The following is a 27,980-nucleotide window of genomic DNA, read 5'->3' on the forward strand; positions in this document are numbered from 1 at the left end:
CCTATTTTTGGGGACTCCGATTTAAGAAAATGGGGGAAGATGGCCCCCGTGTATAAGATGCCCCCAAATTTTGGACATTATTTTTTAGGGAGAAAAACCAGTCTTATACAGTACACGGAAAAAGTCGGTAACACTCTGGGGGCACACTCAGGACTGTGTCATGCAAATTTCCTTCCTTTCAGGAGTTAATTTCCTCTCACTTGTTTGCCTCTGACCAGGCCTTTTTTGGGTGCTGACCTGTCAGCAAATATTGCCACCATGTGGACTAGCACCTTTATTTGACGATTAAAACAACCGCCCCAACAGTTATCATCTAGAAGCCAAATTTCTATTTGGTTCAGTGCTACCACACCCACAATGTACACATGCGCCGCACACCGCACACACATTCCGCTGCGGTTGCTACCAAGTCACAAAGGTACTATGGACACAGAGGCCCGTGGACACCCCCCCCCCGCAGCGACCCCCACCCACAAAAAGAAAAACTTGCTGACGTCTTGTTTGCAAGAGGCAAGGTCACAAACGGCAGCTGAGAAAAGCAAACAGCCCCCTTTCCCAGCTGCTCACACACACATATTTGTTTAAGAGACTGGAGGAGACATGCATGGCAGCAATGAAGGATGTTTGCTGGGATGTCACAGCTGGAGGACCGGGAAGAAGGCAGAAATGACAAAATCGATAAAGGCAGGAGTTCTGACTTTGTACAAGTGCCAACATGGCTCAGAATTAGAAGCCTCTCGGATTAGGTCCCCACCATTTTCCTTCCCCAACCCTACTATGAACCAGTAGAGTGGGGGTCGCTTTAACCCTCACTGGGGACATCCTTTTTACCCTGTATTCACAATCATTTTGGCATATTGTGTTGTCAGGGCAGCTACACATGACCCCACTTTCAAAAGTTTCAGGGTGAACAAACTGCTTTATTTTCCCAGTTGGTGCGGGTCCCGTAACTTCCTTCTGAAATCCTGTAACTTGCTATACCACACATATTCCTAGTTATTCCCCCCCTCCCTCTTTTCTTGCGCTGTGGCACAAGAGTGCCCCCTCCAGACGGCAATAATGTGGTAACCACTGAGGATGCCTCACAGAACTACTAATAAAACAAGTTTTTTTGCGTGTCTGGTGCAAATCCACCAGGAATGTACTATACTGAATCAGTCACATATTCAGGGCTGCCAACTTGAATAAAACAGGGGGAGTCCAGGTAAGCGATACCCATCAACTTTGTGGGGGCCCAGTCCCTTAAAATATTTTTTTGGGTGTGTGTGAGGGACCTCAGCCCCTTGCAGGATATACTGGCAAACTCACATACATAAACCAGCCTGGAGGGAGGGGTCCTTAGTTACTGGGTGGGATTTTGAGCATGGATCTCCCCTCATAGCACACTGAGGCCACAGTCACAACATACATTGAAAGTGCATCCCCCCCAAAAAAAATATGGAAGCTATAGTTTGTTATGGGTGCAGAGAGCTGTTAGAATACTCCATTATTCTCACAAGGTTACAATGCCCAGTTAGCAATCGATCCCCTTTCCCTGGGAACTCTGAAAATTGTAACACTGCTAGGATCACCTAACAGCTCTCAGCAGCCATAACAAACTACGGCTCCCAAAATTATTGTGGGTAACCATGACAGTTTAAAGTTTCTGAGCACAATTCAAAGTGTTGGTGCTGACCTTTTAAAGCCCTAAACGGCCTCGGCCCAGTATACCTGAAGTAGCGTCTCCATCTCCATCGTTCTGCCCGGACACTGAGGTCCAGCTCTGAGGGCCTTCTGGCGGTTCCCTCACTGCAAGAAGTGAGGTTACAGGGAGCCACTGAGAGGGCCTTCTTGGTAGTGGCACCCGCCCTGTGGAACGCCCTTCCATCAGATGTCAAGGAGATAAAGAACTACACGACAGGCAGCCCTGTATAGGGAAGTTTTTAATGTTTGATCTATTATTATTATTACTATTACTACTACTACTACTACTGTGGTAGCTCGGGTTAAGAACTTAATTCGTTCCAGAGGTCCGTTCTTAAACTGAAACGGTTCTTAACCTGAGGCGTGCTTTTGCTATTGGGGCATCCCACTGGCGTGCAATTTCTGTTCTTGTCCTGGGGCAAAGTTCTTAACTTGAAGCAACCACTTCCTGGTTAGCGGAGTTTGTAACCTGAAGCGTCTGTAACCTGAGGTACCACTGTATTACTACAGTCATACCTCAGGTTACGAACGCTGCAGATTGCATGTTTTCGGGTTGTGGACTGTGCCGAACCCGGAAGTACCGGAACGGGTTACTTACGGGTTGAGGCGCCTGCACAGAAGCGCAAAATGACATCATGCGCATGTGCAAGAGCGCCGAATCGCATCACGCACGTGCACAGACGTGGCACTTCAGGCTGCAAATGCTGCGGGTTGCAAACGTGCCTCCCGCACGGATCACATTCGCAACCCAAGGTATGACTGTATTATTCTGTTGAGAGCTGCCCAGAGTGGCTGGGGAGACCCAGCCAGATGGGCGGGGTATTCATAATAAATTATTACAGTGGTACCTCGGGTTACAGATGCTTCAGGTTACAGACTCTGCTAACCCAGAAATAGTACCTTGGGTTAAGAACTTTGCTTCAGGATGAGAACAGAAATCGTGCTCCGGTGGCGCGGCAGCAGCGGGAGGCCCCATTAGCTAAAGTGGTGCTTCAGGTTAAGAACAGTTTCAGGTTAAGAACGGACCTCCGGAACGAATTAAGTTCTTAACCCGAGGTACCACTGTATTATTATATGGTATCGCAGAGCTTTAAATGTATGGTGGGAATGTGGCCTTGATCCCAGCGCCACGATGCTCCCTTTGTGCCAGTAGCTGCCTGTGCCCTTGCAGGATTTAGACCCAGGTGAAACCCCAGGCATCTCTCTCTCTCTCTTAGAAGGGTTGTCATGCAACCAATGATCACCAATAACCCACTCCAACTGCAATTTTATGTTAGAAGAAACATGAAGAGAGGGAAGCAAACCCATTTTCTTAAACACTGGATGGACTAGCAGCAATTAAGAGCAGCAGCGGCAAAAGCTCCAACACAGGGATGTGGTGGGGTGGAACATGCAGACCTCTGGCCTTCCTTTTGTATGGGCAGAGGTGTCTGGGCCCTGGGTGGGGTGGGGGCGAGGTCACACGGAGATGCCAAGCATAGCTGACACAACAGGACGCCGTTGCCATAGGAGCAAGCCACAGGAGAGGCCTAGTGACGGTTGCTATGGCAACGAAGGGCACTGAAAAAACCCAATAACAAAGCAGTGTTGAGTCACCTGCTAGATATGTGTAATGGAAGGGTGGGAGGAGAGAAAGACTCACATTCAAAACTCAGCAATTTCCCCAAAGCCAATACAGTGGTACCTCGGGTTACATATGCTTCAGGTTACAGATGCTTCAGGTTACAGACTCCGCTAACCCAGAAATATTACCTTCGAGTTAAGAACTTTGCTTCAGGACGAGAACAGAAATCGTGCTCCGGTGGCGCGACAGCAGCGGGAGGCCCCATTAGCTAAAGTGATACTTCAGGTTAAGAACGGACCTCCGGAACGAATTAAGTACTTAACCCGAGGTACCATTGTATATGAATAAGGAGCTCAGCTTTTCTTGTTTCAGTTTCAGTTTCTCCCTCTGCAGAACCAAAACGGAAAACGAGCACCACACATACACACGCAGTCAAAAGTTACATTTCCCAAAATACTTTTATGAAACAGCGAGGTGGAAGGGAAAAAACGAAACAGAGAGCAAATCTAGCCGGCAGTTCCTATTTTAGCTGCAATGGAAGGGAGGGAATCGCTTAGGGGTTGGGCAGTCCATCCCCAACCCAAAAACAGCAACATTGGGTAGGGAAGGAAATGTTGAAGGAGGTCTCTGTCGCTCACACTTTTCCAGGCTCAATTGGTGATGAAATATGTTTCCCAAGGCACTGCGTCATCTGATGCTTCTGAAGTCGATAGCCACATATGGCCCACCAAACCAGGAGTCAACACTAGGCCATATCCAGCTGTTTTCAGGGAGGACCTGCCGCCTCTAGCCGAACATCCCCATGTACAACTGCTTTTCCTTTTTGTGGTAGCTGTTCAGCTGAGACTGCGTCAGCTGCAAGTAACGCTTCACGTTGGCATCTTCGATGGAGAAATTGGAAAAGAAAAACAGGGAGGGAAAGGGTTGCAAAAACCAAAGTTAAATTCGGTTGTTTTTTTTTAAATGCCTCAATGAAAACTTGGAAGAAATTGTTTTGTGGGCTGAATCCAGCTCACAAACTGTCAGGGAGGTGCTGTAAGTCAGTGGTAGACGAATCTGCTTTGCATGCAGAAGGTACCAGGTAGGACTGGGAATGTCCGCTACCAGAGAACCGGAAGAGTTGCTGCTGCTCAGTGCAGACAATATTGAAGATGATGGACCAATGGTCTGACTCAGTATACACAACATGGGGTCTCTTGCATTGGGGACCACCTCTACTAAAATGTACTTCTCTGTTTGTATTTTGATGATGATCAATGGTCTCTAAGAAAGAAATAATTTGACTGACTGACTGACTGACTAGGGATATGTATTTACAGTTGTCCCAAATGTGTTGGTACTCAGACGTTTTAGCTCCCGAATGCCGCAAACCTGGAAGTGTTCCGGTCTGCAAACATTCTTTGGAACCCAAACGTCTGACAGGGCTTTGGTTTCCAAATGTTTTGGAAGTCGAATGGACTTCCCGAACAAATTCCATTCGACTTCCAAGGTACGACTGTATTATAATAGTTATTATTTTAGTTATTAAATGTGTATACTGCCCTATACCTGTAGATCTCAAGGCAACCCACAACATAAAATCGCAATATAAAAAACACAAAATACATAATAAAAGCAAAGAGAATTAAAAAAAAAACACTACACCTTTAAGGAACATTCAAAGCACATTCTTTCCCTAAAAGAATTCTGGACACTAGTTTACTCCCTCAGGGAGTTACTATTCCAAGCATCAAAGTGACCTGTATTATGATCCTTCCAGCACCATGTTAGCACCTCTCACCTTTGGGCTGCTTGCTGGTTGCTGCCAGTAGATGGTGCTGGGCTCTGTCGTAATCCCGCAGGTGGTAGAAAGCCACTCCAGCTCGGTATAGCGCCTTGGGGTTCTCCGGCTGCCTTTCTAGGACTTTTAGACTATACTCTTTCACCCGCTCATAGTTCACAGGTTCCATTTGTAGGAGGCACGCTGTGGAAGAGGCACACAGCACAACATTGTTACTAGGAGCCAGTGACAGCCTGGGATTACTCAATGGGAAGGGGTTCAGGTAGGCACTCTGTGAACGCTCAAAGGCGCTCTCACCATTAGCCAGCCTACAGCTAACAGGAGAAAAATAAATTTATGAAAACACCTTTCATTGAGAGTCAATCCAATAATACTGGCTGGAGGTCTTGGACAAGACAGACAAATGGTTATCACCCAGCCAATAGGATGGGATAGCTATCGTGGGATAGCCCAGTCAGTCGCTGTCATGCCATGCTTGTGGGCTTGTAATAGACTCTCCCTGGCTTACCAGCAAGGTTGTTGTAGCAGTCGCTTTGGGTGCTGTGGAGTTCCTTTTCCTGTTCCGGTGTCACAAGAGGCCTCTCCGCACCAAACTCCTGCAAAGGCGAAGGCACGCTGGGATCCAGCCCTTTCACCTGCAGCAAGGCCCAGTGATAGCGTCTCACGGCAGCCCGCAAACGCCCCTCTTTGTAACAGTGGTTCCCTTCCTTCTTGAAGGCTTGGGCCTGCTGAAGCCGTTGATCCATAGTTGCTTCCGAAGAAGCCTGGAAGGGACAGGGAGCAGAGTAATTTTTAAAAATGGGTGCCAGGACATGGATGGACTCCAACTCCCATCAGCCTCAGCCAGTGATCAGGCATGATGGCAGTTTTAGTCCATCAATAACTCCACTACCCAAAGAAATGCAGCCATCATGTTCAACAACGGAATGCAGTCGACACCATGTTGTTGATATTAATGTCTGGAGTGATTTGACCCTCTTGACTCTGCCTTTCAACTTCTCTTTTACCAATCTCCCAGTTTCAGGGAAGTTTGGCAACTGGCCATTTATTTAATTTAATGGAACTATAGTCACTGATCCCAATTGGCTCAACAACATCATCACACACAGGGGCACCACTCAAGATTAAGTCCAGGGTCACTGCCCCTCTGGCCATTTCAACGACCAACAGTTCTGGAGCACAATTATTCAGAGTATCTAGAAATTTTATCTTTGTCATCCTGAGCGAAACACATACGTAGCCAGTCTGTGTGAGGATAGTTGAAGTCACCCATCACTACAACATTTCCTCTTTTGGATGTTTCCTTGAGTTCGTTATTCATCACAAGATCTCCCTGAGCATCTTGATCTGGGGGATGAGAGCACGTCCCCCAGTACTAATTTACTCTTGGGACCTAGCATTGCCACCCACAACATTTTTTGGGGGGGAAGAGTGAGGCCAACTGAGGCTGTTGGTCCATCTAGCTCAAAACTATGCAACACTGACTGCGAGTGGCTCTCCAAAGTAGTAGTAGTAGTAATAATAATAATAATAATAATAATAATTTATTATTTATACCCCACCCATCTGGCTGAGTTTCCCCAGCCACTCTGGGCGGCTGTCAGGCAGAGAAAGTTTCCCCAGCTCTACCAGGAGATGCTGGAAATTGAACCTGTCCTGGGACCTTCTGCATGCAAACCACATGCTCTGCTGCTGAGTGATGGTCCATCCTCTCTAAAGGTAAATAATAATAATAATAATAATAATAATAATAATAATAATAATAATAATTTATACCCCGCCCATCTGGCTGGGTTTACCCAGCCACTCTGGGTGGCTTCCAACCAAATATTAAAAACAATACAGCATCAGACATTCCCTAAACAGGGCCGCCTTCAGTTGTCTTTTAAAAGTAAAATAGTTGTAAATGTAAAGATTCCAGTCCTCGCGATTCTGAATAAAGGACTGCTTTCAGCAGGAACAGGTGATGCTTCCTTACAGTTAGGCTCCAGAGAGAGTTTCAGGCAGGGGGTATTCCGTGCCCTACCTGGGAATGCCAGGGATTGAACTTGACACCTTTTCTGTGTGCATGCAAAGCAGATGCTGTACAAATGAGCTACAACGCCCCCCCCCCACGTACCTTTGCTGCTGCGGTGGCCATTGGGATCAAAAGGAGCGGCAGCAGCAGTTTCTGGAGCCGGCCATCACCACTTGCTGCTCTGCATGGGCTGCCACACCCCCGCCGTGACCTGGAAGCAGAGTTTAAGCAGCAAAAAAATGGGAAGCAGCTTCTGGCAGCGAAATCACGTGACCGGAGTCAGCTGATTTCGGTGAAGGCGAACGGGAGAGCCGGGGAACAACCAGCCCCCCGGAATGCTAATAGCGCAAACTGCTGGCTTTACACTGTATATACTCTTCCCTGGGAGTAAGAACCACAGAACTCAGTGGGGTTTCCTTCTGAGTGGATGCGGACACGTGTGCTTACTGGAAAGCACGCAAGTCTCTTGTGTACGTAGAGAATGCAGCAAAACTTTTGGGTCATAGAATTGTAAATGGTAGAGTTGGAAGAGACCCTGAGGGTCATTTAGTCCAACCCCCTGCAATGCAGGAATCTCAGCTAGGTGATCCGTGGCAAATGGCCATCCAACCTCTGCTTTAAAAAACCTCCAAGGAAGGAAAGGCCACCACCTCTCTTGGGAGTCTGTTCCACTGTTGAACAGCTCTTACTGTCACAAAGTTCTTCCTGATGTTTAGTCAGAATCTCATTTATTGCAACTTGAAGCCATTGGTTTGAGAGCAGGAGAAAAGCTTGCTCCATCTTCTGTGTGGCAGCCCTTATTATATATTGGAAGATGGCTATCATATCTCCTCTCAGTCTCCTCTTTTCCAGGCTAAACATACCCAGCTTCTTCAACCGTTCTTCATAAAGCTTGGTTTCCAAACCCTTCATCATTTTGGTTGCCCTCCTCTGCACACATCTACTGTAGCATCATGGACCAGTTTCAGTTGATGTGGCTTTATGAGCATCCCCCTTATAAGGAACGAAATTTTAACATCTGGGACCTTTTAGTATGGGGGGGATGTGAGCAAGTTGGAGGAGGGACATGAGAGAGGGGGATCAAATTATGCATGGTGAAGAGAAAGAGGATAGATAGAAGTTTTTCTCCCTCATAATATTAGAAGGTGGCTCATTCAATGAAGGCAAATGTTAAGATGATTTAGGACAGCCAAAAGAAAGTGCTTCTTCATGCAGCACATAGAAGATGGAATTCGCATCCTGAAGATGCAGTGATGGCTACCAACTTCAATGGCTTTAAAAAGGGGTTAGATGAATAATTGGAGACTAAGGCTATCTTCTAATGTATGGAACATTGCTTCAAAAATGTTTGCATATACTGTATGAACAATAATAACAAACATTATATTCCCTTCCACCCTCCCTGGACAAAAATATACTTATAGCAATGTTCATACCAACGTGGTATTTCATAAATTGCCATGAACAGAAAGATATATCTGAATGCCTGGTCAGACACAGATGTGTTATCTGAGGTGAAGCCAAATCAGATAATTTTGATGTAAAATTATCTGCATTTCCTGATTATATAAACAGTGAGTGTCATATAGATGTCCTGTTTTTCCTTAGGATGTCCCTATTTTCATCAGAGAAATGTTGGAGGGTATGGAGTTATTTGACCTCTAGTTTTTAAAATGTTTAATTTTAATTTATTGTTGGAAGCAGCCCAGAGTTGGTTGGGTAATAATAATAATAATAATAATAATAATAATAATAATAATGGGATGCCCCTGTTTTCATTAGAGAAATGTTGGAGGGTATGGGATTGTGCTGCCAGTCATGCCCACTTCCTGCCACTGACATGGCTGGAACATTTGAAGACGGTGGGTGGTGTCGTGCTGCCAACCTGTGTAGTTTGGACCTAATCCTTCTTTTTTTTAATGAGATTACCAAATTGACCTAAGGCATTGTTTTTTCCCCACATAGTTCTTGATGCACTACAGGCACATCCACAAAGCATGAAACTACACAGCATACGTGGTAGATACCTTCAGAAATAAAGAAGCAAATGCTCGGAGGTGATGAAGTGAGAAAAAAAGAGGGAGAGCCCCTGTGTTACTGTACAGTACTGTGTGTTTTTGGTTGCACTTTGGGGCAGGGGTTAGCAACCTTCTTCAGCTGGGGGCCGGTCCACCGTTCCTCAGAGCCATAGCTGTCAACTTTCCCCTTTTCTTGCAAGGAATCCTATTCTGAATAAGGGAATTTCCCTTTAAAAAAGGGAAACGTTGACACCTATGCTCAGAGCATGCGGTGGGCCAGACTATATTTTTTTTGGGGGGAATATGAACGAATTCCTATGCCCCATAAATAATCCCGAGATGCATTTTAAATAAAAGCACACATTCTACTCATGTAAAAACACCAGGCGGGCCCCACAAATAACCCAGAGATGCATTTTAAATAAAAAGACACTTTCTACTCATGTAAAAACATGCTGATTCCCGGACCGTCTGCGGGCCGGATTTAGAAGGCAATTGGGCCAGATCCGGCCCCCAGGCCTTAGTTTGCCTACCCCTGCTTTGGGGGATTAAGAGAGAAGGTGGAGTGTAAAAGATTCAATAAACAAACCTTGCTACTAGCAAGGGTTGTGTCTTTAACACGTAGTAAAACTAGTGCAGCACCCCCGATTTGCACGCTGCACCTAATTTCTGCCAGTTATGCAACTTTTGAAAACGCAAGAGTCGCTGCCAGGGGCAACAAGAGAAAACAACGGTTCTCTTCTTAATGTGAGGCTTTTAAGGGCAAGATGGCGGCGCCCTCAATTTGAGGTAAAAAGAAGAGGATAAGAAGGTTCGAGAGAAGCCGCCCAATTAAAAAGCAGCTTGGACTGTTCCTAGGCAGAATAACTTTGCGAGCTCTATATTCTGATTGGTGAATTTCAGCCAATCAGAAAAATTCATATTCCCCTCTTGTAATACGCCCGCCCCAACGGGCGTTAGCTGCCCGCCCAAAATCTATCACTGTGCACGTAGGCGCAGGAAAACGCATGCACAGTTCAAAGCAAAAGGGGTGCTTAACAGATCGTTTGAGTAAATAAAAAAATTAACCGAGGCCGCGTGAACTAAAGGGACCTTTTTTAACTACAGTGGGATCGAAAGAGGAGAGGGCGGGGACGCGAAGGGGCAGCAAGTGCGCATGCGCCGCAACGAAGCGCATGCGTTGTTGTGCCGCTTGCCCTCGTCGACGGGCTGCTGGCTATCTACGCCTGCGCGATGCGCCTCGCTGCCGAGCCGGCCCGTCCTCCGAGCCTGCGCGGCAGCCATTTTCGCCAGGCTGCGCTTGCGCATTAGAAGTAGTCGAAGGCGAGGGAGCCGTGGTCGAGGGGGGAGCGCTGCTGGACGGCGCAGGCGCGGGCGCGCGCGCCGAACTCGGACTGCAGGGGTGTAGGCCTCCGCTGAGGGAAGAGCGAGCGAGCGTGAGAGCACCGCGCAGGCGCAGTCCCTCCGGAGCGCCTTTCGTTCGCTTAATTCCTCCTCCTCCTCCCCCCTCCCTCCTCCTCCCCCCCCCTCATCCGCGGAGCGCGCGCGCCATGGACGTGAAGCGGCTGAAGGTGACGGAGCTGCGGGCCGAGCTCGGGCGGCGAGGCCTGGATTCGCGCGGCTTGAAAGTGGAGCTGGCCCAGCGGCTCCAGGAGGCCTTGGACGCCGAGATGTTGGCGGCCGGGCCTGAGGAGGCCGGGGCGGAGTCGGCAGCCGCGGCGGCGGCCGGGCAGAGCCTCGGCAGGCCCCGCTTGGGAGGCGGCGAAAACAACGAGGGCGGCGGCGACGACGAAGAAGACGAGGAGGACGAGGAAGAGGACGAGGACGAAGAAGCGCTGCTGGCGGACGAGGAGGAGCAGCAACGGGAGGCGGCGGCGAGCGGCGGCCAGGCCCAGCCCCAGCAGGCCGGCGAGCAGCACGAAGGCCAGGCCCAGCCAGGCGGCAGCGGCGGCGGCGGGGTCAACGGCGCCCAGCGGCCTTCGAAGGAGGAAGGAGGCGGCGGAGGGGTTGGCGAGGAGGCGGCGGGAGAGGCCGCGGCCAAGGAGGGAGCCGAGCAAGAGGGTAAGGCGGGAATCGTGGCTGGGCTGGTTGGGGGGGGCGGAGTGTAACGGTCGCTTCGCATCGCGGCTGTTGGCCGCCAGGCAAAGCTCCTGCCTACGTTGTTGGTGGGCTGATTCTGGTTTAGGGGACGCATCCGGCGAAGTTCTGCTCAGGAGCTTCCCCGAGCTGAAACGGGCGGACCCAGATGCAGGTCGTGTCGACGCACTCCAGCGGGGTTACTCTTGAGCAGGGCGAGCGTGGGATGCAACCCCCCAGTCCACCATTTCGGATCAGTGAACTTAGCAGAAGTTTCAATGGGCCTCCTCAGAGCAGGGCTGACGTCGGATGAAAGCACACAGTAAAGCCCCGTGTCTTTATTCGTTTCTTATCAGCATCCTCATTGTTATTGATACTTATACGTTGTAGTATTAGGGTTGCATGCAACCGTGTTCTGCAAACTAGACTCATTGAAATAAATGCCCCCAAGTTAGTAACGTCTATTAATTTAACTGGATCTACCCTGTGTATCACTATAGTTGGGTACCACCTTGTGTTTATTCTACCTACATATTGCCACCATTATTACTGCCTATTTGTTGAGAGGTATCTCAACCTATTTTCTGTTACCACTAATGCTGTTTTTATTTGTTGTTACCCCTGTGTTGTCATTCTTATCCTCGTTGTGAGGCATTCTGAAGGGCACCTATGCCACAGCACATCCTGTGCATCTTTTACTTGCAATTAACTTGTGTTGGATTGGTGGTGCTAACCTGCAAATTTATGTGCATATGGATGGGATGCACAGGGTTGCAGCTTCAGTGAATCTTGCTTCTGGGTAAAAAATGTATGGGATTTTGGCTGTTGAATTGTATTTTTGTGTGCACTTTACCCAGAAGTAAGCTCCCAATTAACACAATAGGATTAGCTTTTGAGTAAACATGTGTCTTGTGGTAGATCTCTAATGGCCCAGTGACTTGTTATTGGTTGTAGAACAAAAGTAAAATACTCAACAGGTTTATTGTGTGCCAACAGGTAAATTCATAGCTGCAGAAGATGGTGTTATCACCAATTAACTGCTGTTGTGAATAGCCAGTGTGCAATTTATATGCAGTTGACCTAGCATAGAAATGTCACAATTCTACTGTCTCACCAGATTTTCTGTTATTATAGCTCTTTTAGTCATGGTACTTTCCCCCTCATATATAGCCATTACTGTATATATATCACTGTAATAGTAACTGAACTCCTATTTCTCCTCTGTTGATGCTTGTTTCCATCTTGTTTCTCTTTCCTCCCCCTGAATTGAATTTTAAATTGGAAACTCCTCGGGGCAGGGACCTTTTTTGTTAGACAGTAAAAATACAGAAGAAGTCGATAGAACTTAATTGTGTATAAATATTTTTTTTGTAAGAATCCCAGTCAGTGGCAGGCAGTAAGTGGTCCATAAGAAATTAGCTCTTGTGAAGAGGTGTGCACATTAATGGCTCAGTATAAATTAATAATAATCTATGTAGTAGCTAAATTGTTGTAAGTCAGGAAATATCTAATTTAAATTATGGCTGTAGTCCTAATATATTTGCTGCCCTGTCTCTTTTTCCTTTCCATAAATGGGCATTATACTTTGTCAGGGTTGGTGTAAATAAGGTTATTAAGATGTGAGAGACAGTCTTGGAGTAGAGGAGTGTGAGATTGAATTAGGACAAGGGGTTCTTAATCTGTGGCCCATGGACCCCAAAGAGGGCCATGGATGAGCTTGGGGGGGCTATGAACTAGGCCCATAAAGAGAAGATTTATATTTCATTTACTTCCTGTTACTTTGAGAATTGTCTTTTTGGGGGGGGGGATTTCTGAGGAAGGGGTCAATAGCTTTTAGCACAGGTATCCCCAAACTCGGCCCTTCAAATGTTTTGAAACTACAATTCCCATCATCCCTGACCACTGGTCCTGTTAGCTAGGGATGATGGGAGTTGTAGTCCGAAAACATCTGGAGGGCCAAGTTTGGGGGTGCCTGTTTTAGCAGATTCTTAAAGAGGTCTGTGGCCCCAAAAAGGCTAAGAATCACTGGACTAGGGGGTCCTTCATTTGAATCTCCACTCAGCCATGAAGCTCAGTGCTGACCTTTAGCTGTCCACTCTCCCAATCTATCCTGCTTAACAGGGCTGTTGTAAGAAAAAAATGTTGGTTGTGTACTCTACCTTGAGCTCCTTAGAGGAGGAGTGGGATGAAAGAGTGTGTGTGTGTGTGTGTGTGTGTGTGTGTGTGTGTGAAGCACTTGTGAGGAGTCTAAATTACTAGATTAAATTCTTAAGGGCTAGTTCCCTATGGACAGGGATCTTTTTGTTTTGTTTTGCTGGTAAGATTCTTTGTAAAGTTTCATCTATGATGGATTGTGTGTATAAATGTTAGTAATGTTGCAATTATAATTATTGTTCAATTTTCTACAGTTGGTAGACAGGAGAGAGAGGGTTGTTTATACAATTTATCAATTTCTGAATGTTTGCCACAAGAAAGTAACTTAGCATAATAAATGCATTATAAATATATTATGCATTTTAAGTGTTCAAATCACTGAACATTAGCATTTTGTGGTTGTGATGTGAAGCTTGTATACGGATGCCTAAAAGTTCACAGCAAAGGTGTGATTTGAACTTAGGACTGGTAAATTGTATTCTCACTGCTTTGGGCTATCAGTTTGCTAAGAAGACCTATTAAGTACACTGATGTAGTGCAGTGCCATGGTCTTGGGCCTTGAACTAGAAGTTGCTGAAAGTGTTTTCAGTACTGCTGCCAAATGTGTGTTTAGGGGAAAGCACACCAGACTTCTCAGCCTCTGACTGATACTTTTACTTTCTTTCTTTTTTCTGGAATAAACTGTCCTTGATTTTTTTTTTTAAAACCTGCTGGTATCCAAGCATAGCTATTAAAAGTATTCTCAGTTTGTAAGCAGCTGCAGGTTACCAAAGTATGTTCTCCAGGCTTATTCACATGAAATGCACTAAGGGTGACTTATGTGCATTGTTTGGTTAAGTGGTAAACACTCTGAAAAATTGGTTTGGAAAACTAGTATTTCAGATTTGTGCATGGTGATGTTTGGCTGTTATCAAGTTCATGAGACCACACGACAGATTCTCAAGAGGAAAACTTGAGTTGCTGTACTGTCTCTAAAGGTTTGTTTTATTCTTAAGAAAGCTAGGCAGTTCGGCTACAATCTTAAACACTTCCTAGGAAGTAAACCTCATTGACTATAGCTGGGCTTACTTCCTAGGGGAACATGCATAGGCTTAGGTTATAGCAGTTCCATGTGTGGCTCCTAAGTTGTGTGGTTGCTTATTGCTGTTTGCTAGCACTACTTTTGCTACCTGTCTATGGTTGCAAATTGAAATATGCTTTTACAAAAGGCATGTTATGGTGCATCATTGAAATAGGCTATTCCGAGGTAAATGGTCTTTCTTGTGCTTATTTAGTACTATGCTGTTTCTTGATAAAGCAATTAACATATTGGGAGTAATGCTGATATTTAGCATATGCTTCATTCTCCTTAGAAATTGGAAATACATTGAACCCTGTTTTTGATGAGAAAATCGTGGGGGTGGGGGCCACTCTGAGTAGTATTTAACATGAAAGGAAGAAATAGGAATTTATCCTTAGGCACATTACTTAATACCCTTAGGCACATTACTTAATACCCTCAAGATCTACATGTGGGCTTAGGGTGTGTCACATCTTTGCCATAAATCTGTTTTGAAGTTTGATTTGCAGTATGAAGTGTCATCCTAGTACTTAACACATGCCCACATCAGTCTTACAGATGTGGAGGCTTTGTTCCTATCTTCTGCATCAGGCATAATGCCACTGAAAGCTTGCAGACCTTATTGATGTAGATGTAAAATAAAACGTACGCTAAAGAACTGGAGGCTTGAGAGAATCAGAAAATGTAAGACTTCTGCCCACAGACCAAAATGGAAGAATGAAGCATATCACTTTGACTTCCAGGAGCCTCACTAAATCCATGGTTAACTGTTAGCGAAAAAGGAGACACAAGGCTTGTTTATAAAGATTTCCCTTAGGTTGATCACAGGGGATTTAGGCTACCCTAGGAGTCCTAGATAAACACCTTATGTGTGTTTCATTCCAAGGTAAGAGAGGCCAGAAGGGGCTTATACATGCAAGTGTGTTTACTTTCAACAAAATTTCTTTTGTTTTTGTGCTTGTGTTTTCTTACAGCAAATGAGGATGATGAGAAAGCAAAGCAGGCTGGACCAGACGGAGAACGCCATGGACTAAAAAGACAGCGGGATGAGAAGGACGAGCACGGCCGTGCTTACTATGAGTTCCGAGAGGAGGCATATAATAGCCGGTGAGATGTGGGTCACTTTGTCCAGAAATTCATGCTAGGTGGCCAATGAAGTTCATACAGAACACTAAACTGTGGGTTTAGTGCTTTGTGAATGAACACAAGCAAAGCATCAATTTCTCTCTCTCTCTCTCTCTCTCTCTCTCTCTCACACACACACACACACACACACACCCACACCCACATGGCTGGGAGGAGGACTTGGGCAGAGTTTAGTTTCACTTTTGCAGAATTGTGGCTTAGTGTTGTGTTTGAACCAGAGGGTGGTGTCTTTGAAGCAAACTCTTGTAAGTATCAAAGTCAAACAACATAGGAACATGGACCATGAACCTGACTTGTTCTGACTACCTAGAGATGGTTTTAATATCTGGTTTGAAAAGAATGCTAAATCAGGATGAAGGGCAAGCAGATGTGAGAACGAGGTTCCAGGGATTATCATGGTGTTTGTGGTATTGCTTTGTTTTCTTCTACATACCAGTTTTTTACTGGATGCTTTTTTAATGTGACCTTGTTGGTTGTTCCTTTATATTCAATATAGATCCAAGTCTCCGCCACCACCAGAGGAGGAGGCTAGAGAAGAGGATGATGAGAATACTGTGATCCTGGACACATGTATGTGCTTATTTTGTATGCTATGTGAACTGTGTAATGACAAATTTAAATATAATTTCATAGAAAAGTCAGGTCTGCTGTAGTATAGTAAGGCTGCAACTGAAAGTTTTTGTGTTTTTTGTTTTGTTCATTTAAAAAAAATAAAAATAAAAGCAAGATAGCAACCCTTGCTATAACTCTGGTCAGTTTGCCAACCCTAAGTAGTATAGAACCTAAAAGACCTGGGGTTGTATTAAATGTTAGTCATACTCTGAGTAGACTCATTGAATTGAATGGACATTACCAACCTAGATTCATTATTTCAAATTCTTTTAAGTCTTTATCCCATTTCTTCCTTCACTGTATAAGGCAAGGGTTGGGAGAAGCAAAAATGGGAGGAATTGAAGGTGTGGGAGAAAAGCCCTTTACAAGTGATGAATTTAGTCCTCTTACAAGAGTGATCTGTTCCTCCTCCAGTGAGGTGGCAAGCCTGGCCTCCTACCTGTTCAGATTGCTCCCAACATCTGCATGTGATTCTTAATTATCCCTGGAAGGAACGTGTCCTTCCCAACAGGGGAAAAAATTCCTTCTACATTCCCTACAATGTATACCTTTTCTGTAACTTAACCTGAGAGGATTTGGGCACTTCAGTGGTGATATGTTTAGGAGTTTAGAAGTCATTATGAACAAAAGGATTACAGAAAGCCTCAAAATCTGATCACTGATCCACATCCCAGGTTTCTCTTTTGAAATTATTTTGCAATGGCAGACATCACACAAATGCATCCTGCTTTCCTTTCTTGCCCAGATACATCCGATCTCCACTTCAGAGCTACCAAGGACCGCTACGGAGGCCAGCCTCTGTTCTCCGAGAAGTTCCCTAATCTGTGGTCTGGGGCAAGAAGCACACATGGAGTGAAAAAGGGGAAGGTCTGCTTTGAGGCAAAGGTAAGGACGTTTCCTCAGGGGAACACATAATCCACGTTGAGACTTCTTGGAGCTTTCAGCAGCAAGTGTGGTCTGAGCTAGTTAGAGTGATCGTTTCAACCGACTGCAGCTTGGAGTTGTTTTTCATTTTGAATGGCATAGTGTAGCACTTGGACCCCTCCAGATCAGTATGAAGTGGACATTTAAGAGTCATTGCTAGTCATATTCAGAGTACGCTCATTAAAATTAATAGACATCGCTAACCTGGGTCTATTAATTTTTATTGTTGGATACAACTCTTACTGCACAGTTCTGTTTTTAAAGTAAGTGGAGTCTCATTTCTGTGAAGGTTGTTGAGGCGCAAGTTAACAAAGTTTATGTTGCCATTCCTTCACTTCCTATTGCTAGTTGGGCCTGCACAACAGCTTATAACGATGACAAAATTCAGGGCTAATAAATATATATGTGTATACACAACACGTGTGTGTGTGTGTGTGAGAGAGAGAGAGAGAGAGAGAGAGAGAGAGTGTGTGTCACATGTTGGATAGGTGAATTTCATCTGCCAAGGAATTGAGGCTTGAGGTATTGTTACTAGTTTATTTTAATTTAGGTCACTTTTAGGTTGCCTAATAACAAATGTTGCCTAGGTGATCCACAGTTTTAGAACAAAAAAATTATTATTGCAATAAAAGCAAAAAGCAACACAGCAATAGCTGCAAATGTGTCCTTTAAAAACACATAGTATAATGCAGTTGGTGTTATTCTAGTGATGAAAGGCACCCATTAGCAGCTGGGGGGGGGCAATTTTTTGGCAATTCCACTTCCTCCATTCAGGCTCCCCAACCAGATTTGCTCTGGAGGACCCCCAGCCCTCCAACATAAATTGGATTCCAGCCAAGGAACAGAAGAATAAAAATACAGAACACTTACCCAATCACAGCAGAAGGCAGTAGTATAATGTGTAATCAGAACATAATGGTGAATTATATATTTCTTTTCTTTTGGTTGGAGGAAGATGTTTTGTACTGCAGAAGTTGTCTTAAATGGGATCATCTGTGAGGGCCATTTTGGGTCTTCTTGGGCTGATATTTAAATAAAGATCATTGTGTCATTTTGCAATTAGACTTGGGTGCATACAGAAACCTTTTCTACAAGCTTCCTAACATTTGTCTCAAATGGGCATCGCCCCTTGATCTGCCTTAGGTGACACAAAACCTCCCGCTGAAGGAAGGGTCCACAGAGAACCAGTTGCTTCGCGTTGGATGGTCTGTTGATCTCTCTCGTTCACAGCTAGGTAAGCAGTACCTCCTTTCCGGCAGCAATGCAGCGCAACTAAGCTGGCGCCGCCTGGGGGAAGAAATCGCAGTTCTCAAGGTGAAGTCACCATAGTAAGTGTTGCTCTCTTCTAGGTGAGGATGAGTTTTCTTATGGCTACGATGGACGAGGGTTGAAGGCTGAAAATGGGCAATTCGAAGACTTTGGTCAGCCCTTTGGGGAGAATGATGTGATCGGTTGCTTTGCTGTAAGTGCAGTGAGCGAGGCCTCGGGCCGGCTCTTGAGGGGCCGCTTCGGTATCTTCGGAGTAGGCCGGGGTAGGGGAAAATGAGGTTCTGTACAGCCAAGGTGTAACTAACAACACAAAGTTAACTCCTGCTCCTTTCCTTGATGCAGTGCCGTTCAGGGGACAACCGTGCACTGCATGTGCCGTCACGAGGTTTGCCTTAATGCTTCTTACTAGAACATCCCCATAACTGGCTGTGGTGTTCAACCAGGGCAGCTAAAAGCCAGCTTTGCCTTCCATTGCTTTGTCTTCAGGAGGCTATTAGAACATGGCTTTGAAAGCATGTGACAGTGTGAGGAAGGTGTGTGTGTGCCCATTCCACGGGGACTTGCTGGTCACATGCTTGCGCATCCTGTGTTACAGAACTTTGACAGTGAAGAGGTGGAGCTGTCCTTCTCCAAGAATGGGGAGGACCTAGGTGTGGCCTTCCAGATCAACAAGGAGCTGCTCGGCGACCGAGCTCTTCTGCCGCATGTGCTGTGTAAAAACTGTGTCGTGGAGCTGAACTTCGGCCAGAAAGAGGAGCCTTTTTTCCCAGTTCCTGAGGACTTCATCTTCATCCATGCCGTCCCCGTTGAGGATCGAGTGCGCACTCCCCTGCCACCCAAAACCCCTGGAGAGTGTGAGGTAATAAAACAGACTTCCATGTTTCACTTCCTAGGGGGGCTTCTCTTGCGCCCAGTAATACAGTGTTATGATGCTGCTGCTTAATCTTTTAACTCTAATGGATAATCTAGCGGTGAAGACTCTGTCTTTTACCTAATTCTGGTGCATTAGGTCATATCCACACATTCCACTTACTGTAAATCCAATTTAGCCTGCTTGGCTTCCCCCAAAGAATCCTGGGAACTGTAGTTTGTTGAAGGGGGTAAGAATTGGAATTTTAAACGTATGTTGTGGATGTGACCTTAGATAGGAAGGGGATATGTATTGAAAGGGTCCAGAAAATTGTGTGTTCTAATTGCAGGGCAGGGAGGGGTAGCGGTAAGAGAGGGCCTTCTCTGTGGTTAGCCCCCTTGCGTTGAAAGGCATTTCAGAGCATAGATGAGATCTTAATGGAGCTTTGGCAACTGCTGTCTTAACAGGGACTTGTGTGGCCCAACAGCACAGTTAGCACCAGTTCCCTTTAACTTTTCTAAATTTATGGGCTTGCTTACTCTTCCTGCTCCCCATTCTAGGTGTTGCTTATGGTTGGGCTGCCAGGATGCGGGAAAACCCACTGGGCACAGAAGCACATCCAGGAGAATCAAGATAAGCGCTACAACGTCTTGGGAACAGGCATTGTTCTCTGCCAAATGAGGGTAAGACATTAGAGGTCACTTCCACTTTTCAGTCTGTGTATACTTCCAGAGGGTGAATCTGAGGTCTGAGCGAATTGGGTGGCGTAATTGCAGATTAAACCTTGACTTGGCCATCTTGCCTTCATAGTCATTGATGTAAGCAAAAGGAAGGGTTTTTTGAACTCACTTCTCTGTAGAAGACAGACAGAGTTTTAGAGAAGACAAGAGAGAACCCACAAACAACCCAAGAATGTCAGCAGGGCAGTATGGTGGAGACACCCTAGAATACAGAATTGCCCTGGAATAACTTCCCTATTGTCGGTTCCTAAACTCTTAACCGTGTAAAGTAGTGGCTTGTGGTGTGTGTGACATATTTCTACTTGATTTGTTCTGTCTCCATATCCCCCCCCCCTTTATCAGACAAAGGGCACTGAAGTTGAAGAGGTCCTGGACACTGCAGCTAAAGACCAACTGCTTCAGCAAGCTGCCCGTTGTGTTAGTAAACTGGTCCAGATTGCCCCCAGGACAAAGCGAAACTTCATTCTCGATCAGGTATTTTTACATAAGTGCTGAGGGGGTTTAGTTCCAAGGAGGTAGGCAATGAAGTTAGAAAATCCAAAGTGTTCATACAGTCTCCACGCAAGTTGACAAACAGGATTTCTCTGATGACTGGGTACGTGAGGAAGGGTCTTTGTCACAACATTTTAGTGGGCCTGTTCTTCTCCATGTTGTTAGAGGAAAAGGCTTCGCATATGGTGATGGCAGTGACATTCAGAAAACGGTATCAGAACAGAAGCTACTGGGAAGGGCAAATAGAAGCCTTCCATTAAATACATGCTTAGGACGCAGTTGGAGAACATGGGGCCCTTGAGGTGTAGTTGGGACACTCAGCTCCTAACAGCCTCAGCCAAAATGGTCGGCAGTCAGGGGTGATGAGAGTTGTGTTGGTAACATCCATTCCTCACCACTGGTTATGAGGAGAGTACTTTTACAAAAAGCAAGACAGGGCAAGGCAGGAGATGAGTTCTTAACATTTTGAGTTCTTAACATGTGGAGAGATGAATTAAACTATCACCATACTTTTAGAAGCATTTCCTGCCCCTGACCATAAAGGATGGGTTGACCACTAGAAGTCTGATTATAATGAACGACTGTAATGTTTTGGTTCATTTTCATTCCTGCTCGGCTATGGTTTCAGGGAGCCCCTTAATGACTTTTGGCCATTTCTGAGAGGAGGTGCTCTTGCTAACTTTAAGACCTGCATGTTTTCTCCCTTTTAGTGTAATGTGTACAATTCTGGACAACGGCGGAAGCTGCTCCCTTTCAAGGGTTTTGTGCGCAAGGTGATTGTGTTGGTTCCCACCGAAGAAGACTGGGAAGATAGGCTGGAGCAGAGGGAAGAAGCTGAAGGAGAAGATGTGCCTGAGTCTGTGATGCTGGAAATGAAAGGTAGCCTCTGCAAAAAGGGTCTGTGGAAACACGAGCAAAGTGGTGGTGTTGGGGCTTCAGGTTTGTTTTCCCTGTTGAAAAGAACTTTCTTCTAATGATTCTGCGCTTCCTCTTCCTCCTGCTTCCCTGTGATCCTAGCCAACTTCTCTCTTCCGGAGAAATGTGATTTCATAGATGAAGTCCTGTACCAAGAGCTTGCAAAGGAGGAGGCCCAGCCCCTCGTCACCAAATACAAGGAAGAGGCCAGGAAACTGCTCCCACCCTCCGAAAAGCGGACGAACAGACGTAACAACCGCAACAAACGCAACCGCCAGAACCGCAACCGCGGCCAGGGATATGGTGAGGGTTTGCAAGTAGCAAGGGCTGCTCTCCAGAGGTACTCCTGACACTCTTCATTCATCTTTTTGCTGAGGACAGCTGTGGGCCTCCGGTTCCCCAGGTCCCAAAGGAAATCCCGTGCCTCTCTGAGAGTAGCACTTGCCTCACTCTTGCCCAAAAGACTTCCCCAATTCCTGTTCAGCTCATTCTTGGCTCCTTGTGGGTTTAGCTCTCTCCCTTTGGAGCCTAGGGTACTTGTGAGAAGTTCTGACCATGCAGGATAATTGTAGGCACACTTAGAGGACTTGGCTGCAGCAGGTTTTTTACTAAGATTTTTACTAAGATTTATTTAGATTCATTAAGTCACATCTGCGGGCTTGATGTCTGTTTTAGGGGCCACATTCAGACTAACCTCATGGTGCTTCCTTTGCTCGGCCATCCAGTGACCATTTTTACCAAATGATGTTGGCAGGGGCAGATGGAGGTGTTGGGAGCCCAGCAACATCTGAAGGGCCACAGATTTCCCACCCCTGTCTCAAGCTTTCATCACCTCCCCCTCCCCGTTATGTACCAGTCTCATTTCCCCTTCCCCCTGGATTATAAGCCTTGTTTCCACCCTCTGGAGCAACAGCCTGGGGCATCTGCTCCCTTAGTTAATTTATCATGTATTATCTCCCACCTTTCCTTTCCAAAAGACGGCTACCAGCAGAGAAGGAGCCGGAGACAAGATTTCTCATTTGGATCACACAGCCACGAACAATTTTGAAACACCCAAATTCCTTATTCCCTGTCAAGAGTGGTTCATCTTGAGTCTTCCCCCCCCCCCCCGTCCTCTTGCATAGCTGCTTACTGGGCCCCCCACCTGTCCAGCTTCTTTCTGTCTCCCACCTCTGGCTTTATACCAGCTGATCTGTCTCTTGCTACTTAACCCTCTGCTTTGCGCTTCCACTACTTCTCCATAGCTCCATAGCTTCTGCTCAAGCCCATAACAAAAATGTAGCTTCCACAGCAGAGCAGGCGGTCCTTTGTAGTCATTTTGGGGAAGGCTGGAAATCTTGAAAACTCTCACTGAGAGTGTTGTTGTTTTTCTTTTTGGCAGCTCAGCCCAGGCATCCAAGTATGCAGCACCCTCTCGGGCTGCTGTGTGAGTAGCCTAATGCTCTGTGGGAGGTGGGGCAAAGCATGGGGCGGTGGGGATGGGAGAAGTGGGGAGGTCACAGTTTACCTTGCTTTGGGGTAGAGGACCGGGAGGAGTTGGATTGGGGCAGTGGGTAGTGATTCAAACACCATTTGCGGAGAAATAGGCACACTTAGGATAAGATGGGTCGTATTAGTTGTCAGCTTTCTAAGGGAACCGCCTATCCTTCTCCCCCCCCACCATGCCCCCTTGTGAATTTAGGAAAGTGGGGTGAGGTTTGGCTGGCCAGCAAGCTGCAGGAAAAAGCTTTGGCTGATCCTAATGTGTTTGTAAGTGGCAAATGTTCTCTTGCATCTTTGGCCTATGCTTCCTAAAAAAAACGAATGCACCTGAGCTGCCCTGCCCCCCCCCCCCCGGGCTCAAGTCCTGCTTCTCCACACAAAAAAGAGAGAGGTGCCAGGTTGACTGTTCAGCGCTTCTTAATATTTTCACTTAAGCTGGCACTGCTGTCTGACACATCTTTGTTTTGTTACATCCCCCCCCCCCAAGCTGGTGGCCAGCGCCGAGGAGGCTACAACAATCGGGCTTATGGGCAGCAGCAACAGCAGCAGCAGCAGTACTGGGGGCAGCCTGGAAACAGAGGTGTAAGTATTTCCCTTTGGATTTTCTTTGCCCAAGTTTGATAAGTTAGGTGTGATACTCTTAATCAGGAAGACATAACAGGGCCACTTTCCCCCCTTCCATATTGTGAAATTTCAAGTGATTTCCTCTTAGCGACCTTTGAACCTAGGAAGCTGCCTTAGACGAGAGTCAGACCACTGATCCATCTACCTCAATATTGTGCTACACTGACTGGCAGTGTATGGGGTTTCAGAGTCCAGCCTTATTCCAAAGATGTCCAGGATTAAACATGGGACCTTTTGCATGCAAAGCAAATCCTCTTCCAGTTGCCCTCTGAAGCCACACTGGGCTCCTGTGGGAGGAAGGGCAATATATAAACAGAATAAAAAAATAATAAAGTAAGTGTGGCTGGCCCCGCACCTATGAGCCCTGGCCAGTGTGTCCAATAGCCAGGAATGATGGGACTTGAAGTCTAGCAACTCCAGGAAGGCCAGAGGTTAGCCACTTTTCCTTGAACAGGCTATATGTTAAGGGGCAGTGCCAGGTATATGTCTCTGCATCTAATCTGCTCCTTCAATCCACAGGGATATCGTAACTTCTACGAGCGATACAGGGGGGACTACAATCGGTTCTACGGGCGTGATTATGAGTACAACAGATACAGAGACTACTACAGGGACTACAACCGAGAGGTAAGAGGCTGCATACCATGAGTTGTATGCAATGTTAGTCCTACGAAGAATAGACCTATTGAAATGAATGGACACGGCTAACTTAGGTCAGAGGGCCTGCTCTGACAGAAGCTAGTTGGACACAGTCCCATGCTTTTAGAATAGTGGTTTTTGCACTTCGCTGTCTCTGCTCCTGGAGACAACTACTGCTGGAACTCTCATCTGCTTTGGTTCCAGCAGTGTTGCATCTAAATGCCTTCCAGACCACAAAAGCTCTGGGTACAAGAAGTCTTGGTTCCAGAATTTATTAAGAGAAACTTTTGACTTTGACTAAAGAAAGGGGTTGGAGGGTGAGAAGTAGGTAATTGATGTAGGGAACCTCAGTTCCTAATCCACCTCTGCTTTCAAAGCAACAACATGGCACTATTTAAAATCACCGCTTCAGTTCCCCACCTCTACAATAGGACTGTTTATCTTAGATTATCCATTATTTGTGTACTCCAACCTTGCCCAAACCAGGTGCCCCCCAGAGTCCAAAACCTCTGGAGGGCACCAGTGCATTCACTCCATCAGCACGTAAATAACATGAATGGTGCCCAACCTGTTTTTTGTACGAGATGAGAGGCCCTTTGCTCTTGAGCACACTCATACCCTACTAGCAGCATAATAACAACTCTCATTGTCCTTTTTTTTTTAGTGGCAGAACTACTACCAAGACAGAGACCGATACTACAGGAACTACTATGGAGGATACCAGGGGTACCGGTGAAACCCCAACCATCTCCACCCTTCAGCCAACCAGCGAGGCTCTATTTGGGGGGCAGGGGGGGTGTCTGTCACTTCCCAAGACACAACATAATGGATGTGGGGCTGTTGGGGAAAGTGGCAGCAGGGTTGAGGGGGGCGGGAGGGGGAGGTTAAAAAAAAAAAGAAATTGTAAATTTTTTTTAAAGTTTGTTGAAAAGAATATTGTCTTATTCTATAAAAAAAACAAAAAAACATTTCAAACCTAGTTTAGACATTTGTAATCAAAACGTTTGCGCAAACAGGAGAGCAGCACTTAGCGCTGCCTGTGATTGGGCAGGAAAACATGACATCATAGAGCAGCTGGACGGGAAGGGAGGTGCAGGGCTCACATGGCAAAGGGGGAGGCGCAAATGAGGGCATGCAGGGATAAGTGGGTGGCTGTTTGGGCGGAGGGAAGGGGATGGGATACAACTTTTGGCTTCTCCTAACTCGTGCAGAAAAACAGCACTTCCTGAGCATTGTCACTCTATTTTTCCAGGCCAGGGTGGTGGCGGCATGAATGTTCTTCCTTCTAGTTGAACCAAGGAAACCTTTCCCCATCCTGTAGCCACCAAGAGCGAACAAGAGAGGTCTTGATGTTCCTCTTTCAGAGTTCGGCCTACGTTTTCAGACAGTGAATTGCCAGGAGGCTTGTTTGACCTCGTGTCGCTCAGGCCACAGAGGCTTTTCTTGAGCTTTCTCCCTTTTCTGCAGGCGCCTCACCTTGAAATCTCAGCTGCTTGCTTATTTGTGACCCATCAGACGGAAGGAAGCGCAGGAGTTTAGTTCGCCCCGTTCCCAAGTTCTTCCTGGGTCAAAGCAAGCTGCCTTGGGTGCCCTTCCTGGACCCTCCTTCCTTTCCTCCCAAGGCTTAGTTGGCCCTCTCATCATCTCTATAGTATCTGTCCTCTTTTTTTCTTTTTCTTCTTAAGTGGAGTGGAAAGAACATTTTTCTCAGGGTTTCTGCAGGATCTTCTCATTGTTAGCACCTAACATGTATATAAGCAAAACTGCAAGCATGTAACTGTCACCTTTTGAGAAGCTTAGTGCTGAGAATACCAACTGGTTTTATACAGTCATTGTGGGGGAAGGGGGGTGTTCTGTCCTTGTGGTTTTGATAAACTGGTAGCCTGTGTAAATAGGAACATGGGGAGGGGCAAAGAGGATCTGCGCTTGTGGGGTGGGTGGGGTGACAGGTGTGTGTATATGTGTGTGTGTGTGTGTCCTTGAAAAATGTTGGCTTCTTGATCCTGGCCCTTTGATGAAGCTTAATTATTTTTCCAGTTCCTAGAGGCTTCTATTGATGCTTCCACTTTTCTTTTTCCTTTTTTTAACCACACTAGTGTGCCTAGCTATAATTCTTAAAGCATCCTCTTCCATGTTTGTCCAGTCGTGCAGATGGAAGAAAATCTTAGGCTTCTTGGGTCTAGTGGCTGGTGTTCTTTCCGGGATATGGGTGGGAATTTATGTGTGTTGCAGGGGGACCTATTCCCCATCCTGTGGGTTGATTTATTTTGCTTCATCGTAGGCTTTCTTCCACAGAACGATGGGGGACTTTTACAACAGGATGTTCTTCCTTAAGACACATTGCGTAAATGCTCCCTAGTTTCTTGGTACCACCTTTTTTCCAGCTTGACTAAATTATGTCTGATTCCCAGACACAGGGATTGAAGATTTGCCTCTGTTCCTTGTGATTCACTGTTTGAAATTTTAACACTTGTTTTTCTTTTTAGATTGTTGGGTTTAAATTTATTTTGTTTTGTTTTTTGGCTACAAAAGAATTCTCTTTCCAGCCTTTGCAAACGGTTCTTGTCTCCATCCCCATTAAGAATGCTCATTCCTGCATCCCAGCCTGACAGAACAGAAGTGGGGAGCCTTGCCAAGTCATTTGAAAAGGGGGCTGATGTGGGGTGGGGAGGGAGTGTGGAGGGCAACAGCCACCTCCTCGCCCTCTTGCCTTTTTTTTCAAGTATAGGAGTTAGAGAGAAGCAGGATTCTTCTATCTCCGTGCATGTGTGTATTCAGAATGTGTGGTTGTGTGACAACTGTTTTTATAACAAAGTTAACTGGTATTTTACATGCTTCAGGCCACTAGAAAATATTCTTCCGGGGAAGAAGGGGTTGTGTGTGAGAGAGAGTGCGCACGCAGATAGCTTCATTAACTGAACACTCGCATGGGAGCGTGATAGATTGATGCTGTGGAAAGTTGGTCTTGGGCGTGATTACCAGCATACAGAGTGCCAGCAGCCTTGATGAAAGCAAGAAGGTCCTCGGTCACGCCTCTCCAGGGGATCACTTCAAGAAGTTGCTGATGCTGTTCAGTGGAATAGCTTTTTGGAGCTATGGTCCTTTTAAAAAGTAGAATCTCAAAAGAATGACACACACTTGTCTTCCTGTGTGTGTTTTTGTGTGGGGGGAGGGAATGACTAAAACTGCCGCATCCTAGGCCATCAGACTGAGAGATCTTAGCAACTTTAGTAGATGTCTTCTTTTTTCTGCACATTTTTGTAAAAAAAAAAAAGGAAAGGAAAAAAAAAAGAAATGGTAAAAATGACAAAAAATAGAAAAAAAATTCAGCCTGTTTAAAATCTGTTAGTGTTTTTCATGATTGTATGTCTTAGTTGCTGTAGATGGAAAGCTCAAGCGAAACGGAGGCTGTAAATGTTTTTACGAACTGTAAAACGTTTAAGTGGCCAGTAAAAAAGGGTTTTGCCATTGAACATGTAACTGTGTGGTTGTTTACATCTGTAACTTTCTTTCCTTAACAATTCTGGCATATGTAGGTTGGAAAACTTCCATTTTTAGAATAAATAATCATTCGCTTGACTCCACATCCTTCTGTTGCTGCGCTGACTTCTTAGGTGTCGTTGTTTAATGCTTTTGGCTTGTCTGTTCTCTCTCCCTCCCCCAAAAATAAAAAACTCAAAGACCAAAGCAATTTGAGGTTCCTCTTCATTCAGGTGAAAGCATATGGATACAGTCTGTGGCAGCCTTGTGCAACCTGGTGTTCACCAGATATTTTGGAGTACTCGCAACTGCTAACCACTGACCATGATATTTGGGGCTAATGACAGTAAAATAACAATGGGAGTGTTCAAAGTGTGAAAGGCTGTTTTGCATATCTTTTTGTGGGTGCTGCAAAATAAGCCATTTGCATCCATTGGTGAAGATAGGATTTCAAA

The 27,980-nt window shown here is 45.9% G+C and overlaps 2 protein-coding genes across 2 annotated transcripts; one reads left to right on the forward strand and one right to left on the reverse strand.

Moving 5' to 3' along the window:
* Window positions 1-3,686: 3,686 nt before the first annotated feature.
* On the reverse strand, window positions 3,687-7,289 carry TTC9C (tetratricopeptide repeat domain 9C). Its single transcript, XM_083716153.1, has 4 exons — window positions 7,147-7,289; window positions 5,536-5,791; window positions 5,028-5,210; window positions 3,687-4,128 (listed from the first exon to the last, which is right to left on the reverse strand). Exons 1-4 carry the CDS (start codon window positions 7,165-7,167, stop codon window positions 4,034-4,036), a joined length of 555 nt encoding a protein of 184 aa, XP_083572279.1. The 5' UTR covers window positions 7,168-7,289; the 3' UTR covers window positions 3,687-4,033.
* A 3,198-nt stretch (window positions 7,290-10,487) lies between these two features.
* HNRNPUL2 (heterogeneous nuclear ribonucleoprotein U like 2) lies at window positions 10,488-27,732 on the forward strand. The gene is made up of 14 exons (XM_083715628.1): window positions 10,488-11,123; window positions 15,327-15,459; window positions 15,995-16,068; window positions 16,856-16,995; window positions 18,178-18,268; window positions 18,384-18,496; window positions 18,899-19,162; window positions 19,714-19,836; window positions 20,236-20,367; window positions 21,096-21,264; window positions 21,403-21,603; window positions 23,270-23,364; window positions 23,926-24,033; window positions 24,710-27,732. The coding sequence occupies exons 1-14, from the start codon at window positions 10,613-10,615 to the stop codon at window positions 24,779-24,781; spliced, it is 2,226 nt and encodes a 741-aa protein (XP_083571754.1). The 5' UTR covers window positions 10,488-10,612; the 3' UTR covers window positions 24,782-27,732.
* Window positions 27,733-27,980: the final 248 nt, after the last annotated feature.

Source organism: Podarcis gaigeae (assembly GCF_964106915.1).
Source record: "Podarcis gaigeae genome assembly, chromosome: 16".
Classification (NCBI taxonomy): Eukaryota; Metazoa; Chordata; class Lepidosauria; order Squamata; family Lacertidae; genus Podarcis; species Podarcis gaigeae.

Coding starts and splice junctions, on each gene's coding strand:
- TTC9C (XM_083716153.1), bottom strand. CDS start 7,167: ATGGCCACCGCAGCAGCAAAG. Junction 5,792..7,146: donor TGGCCACCGCAGCAGCAAAG/GTACGTGGGGGG, acceptor TGTCCCTTCCAG/GCTTCTTCGGAAGCAACTAT. Junction 4,129..5,027: donor AACCAGCAAGCAGCCCAAAG/GTGAGAGGTGCT, acceptor TCTCCATCGAAG/ATGCCAACGTGAAGCGTTAC.
- HNRNPUL2 (XM_083715628.1), top strand. CDS start 10,613: ATGGACGTGAAGCGGCTGAAGGTGACGGAGCTGCGGGCCGAGCTCGGG. Junction 11,124..15,326: donor GGAGGGAGCCGAGCAAGAGG/GTAAGGCGGGAA, acceptor GTTTTCTTACAG/CAAATGAGGATGATGAGAAA. Junction 18,497..18,898: donor ATGTGATCGGTTGCTTTGCT/GTAAGTGCAGTG, acceptor CCTGTGTTACAG/AACTTTGACAGTGAAGAGGT.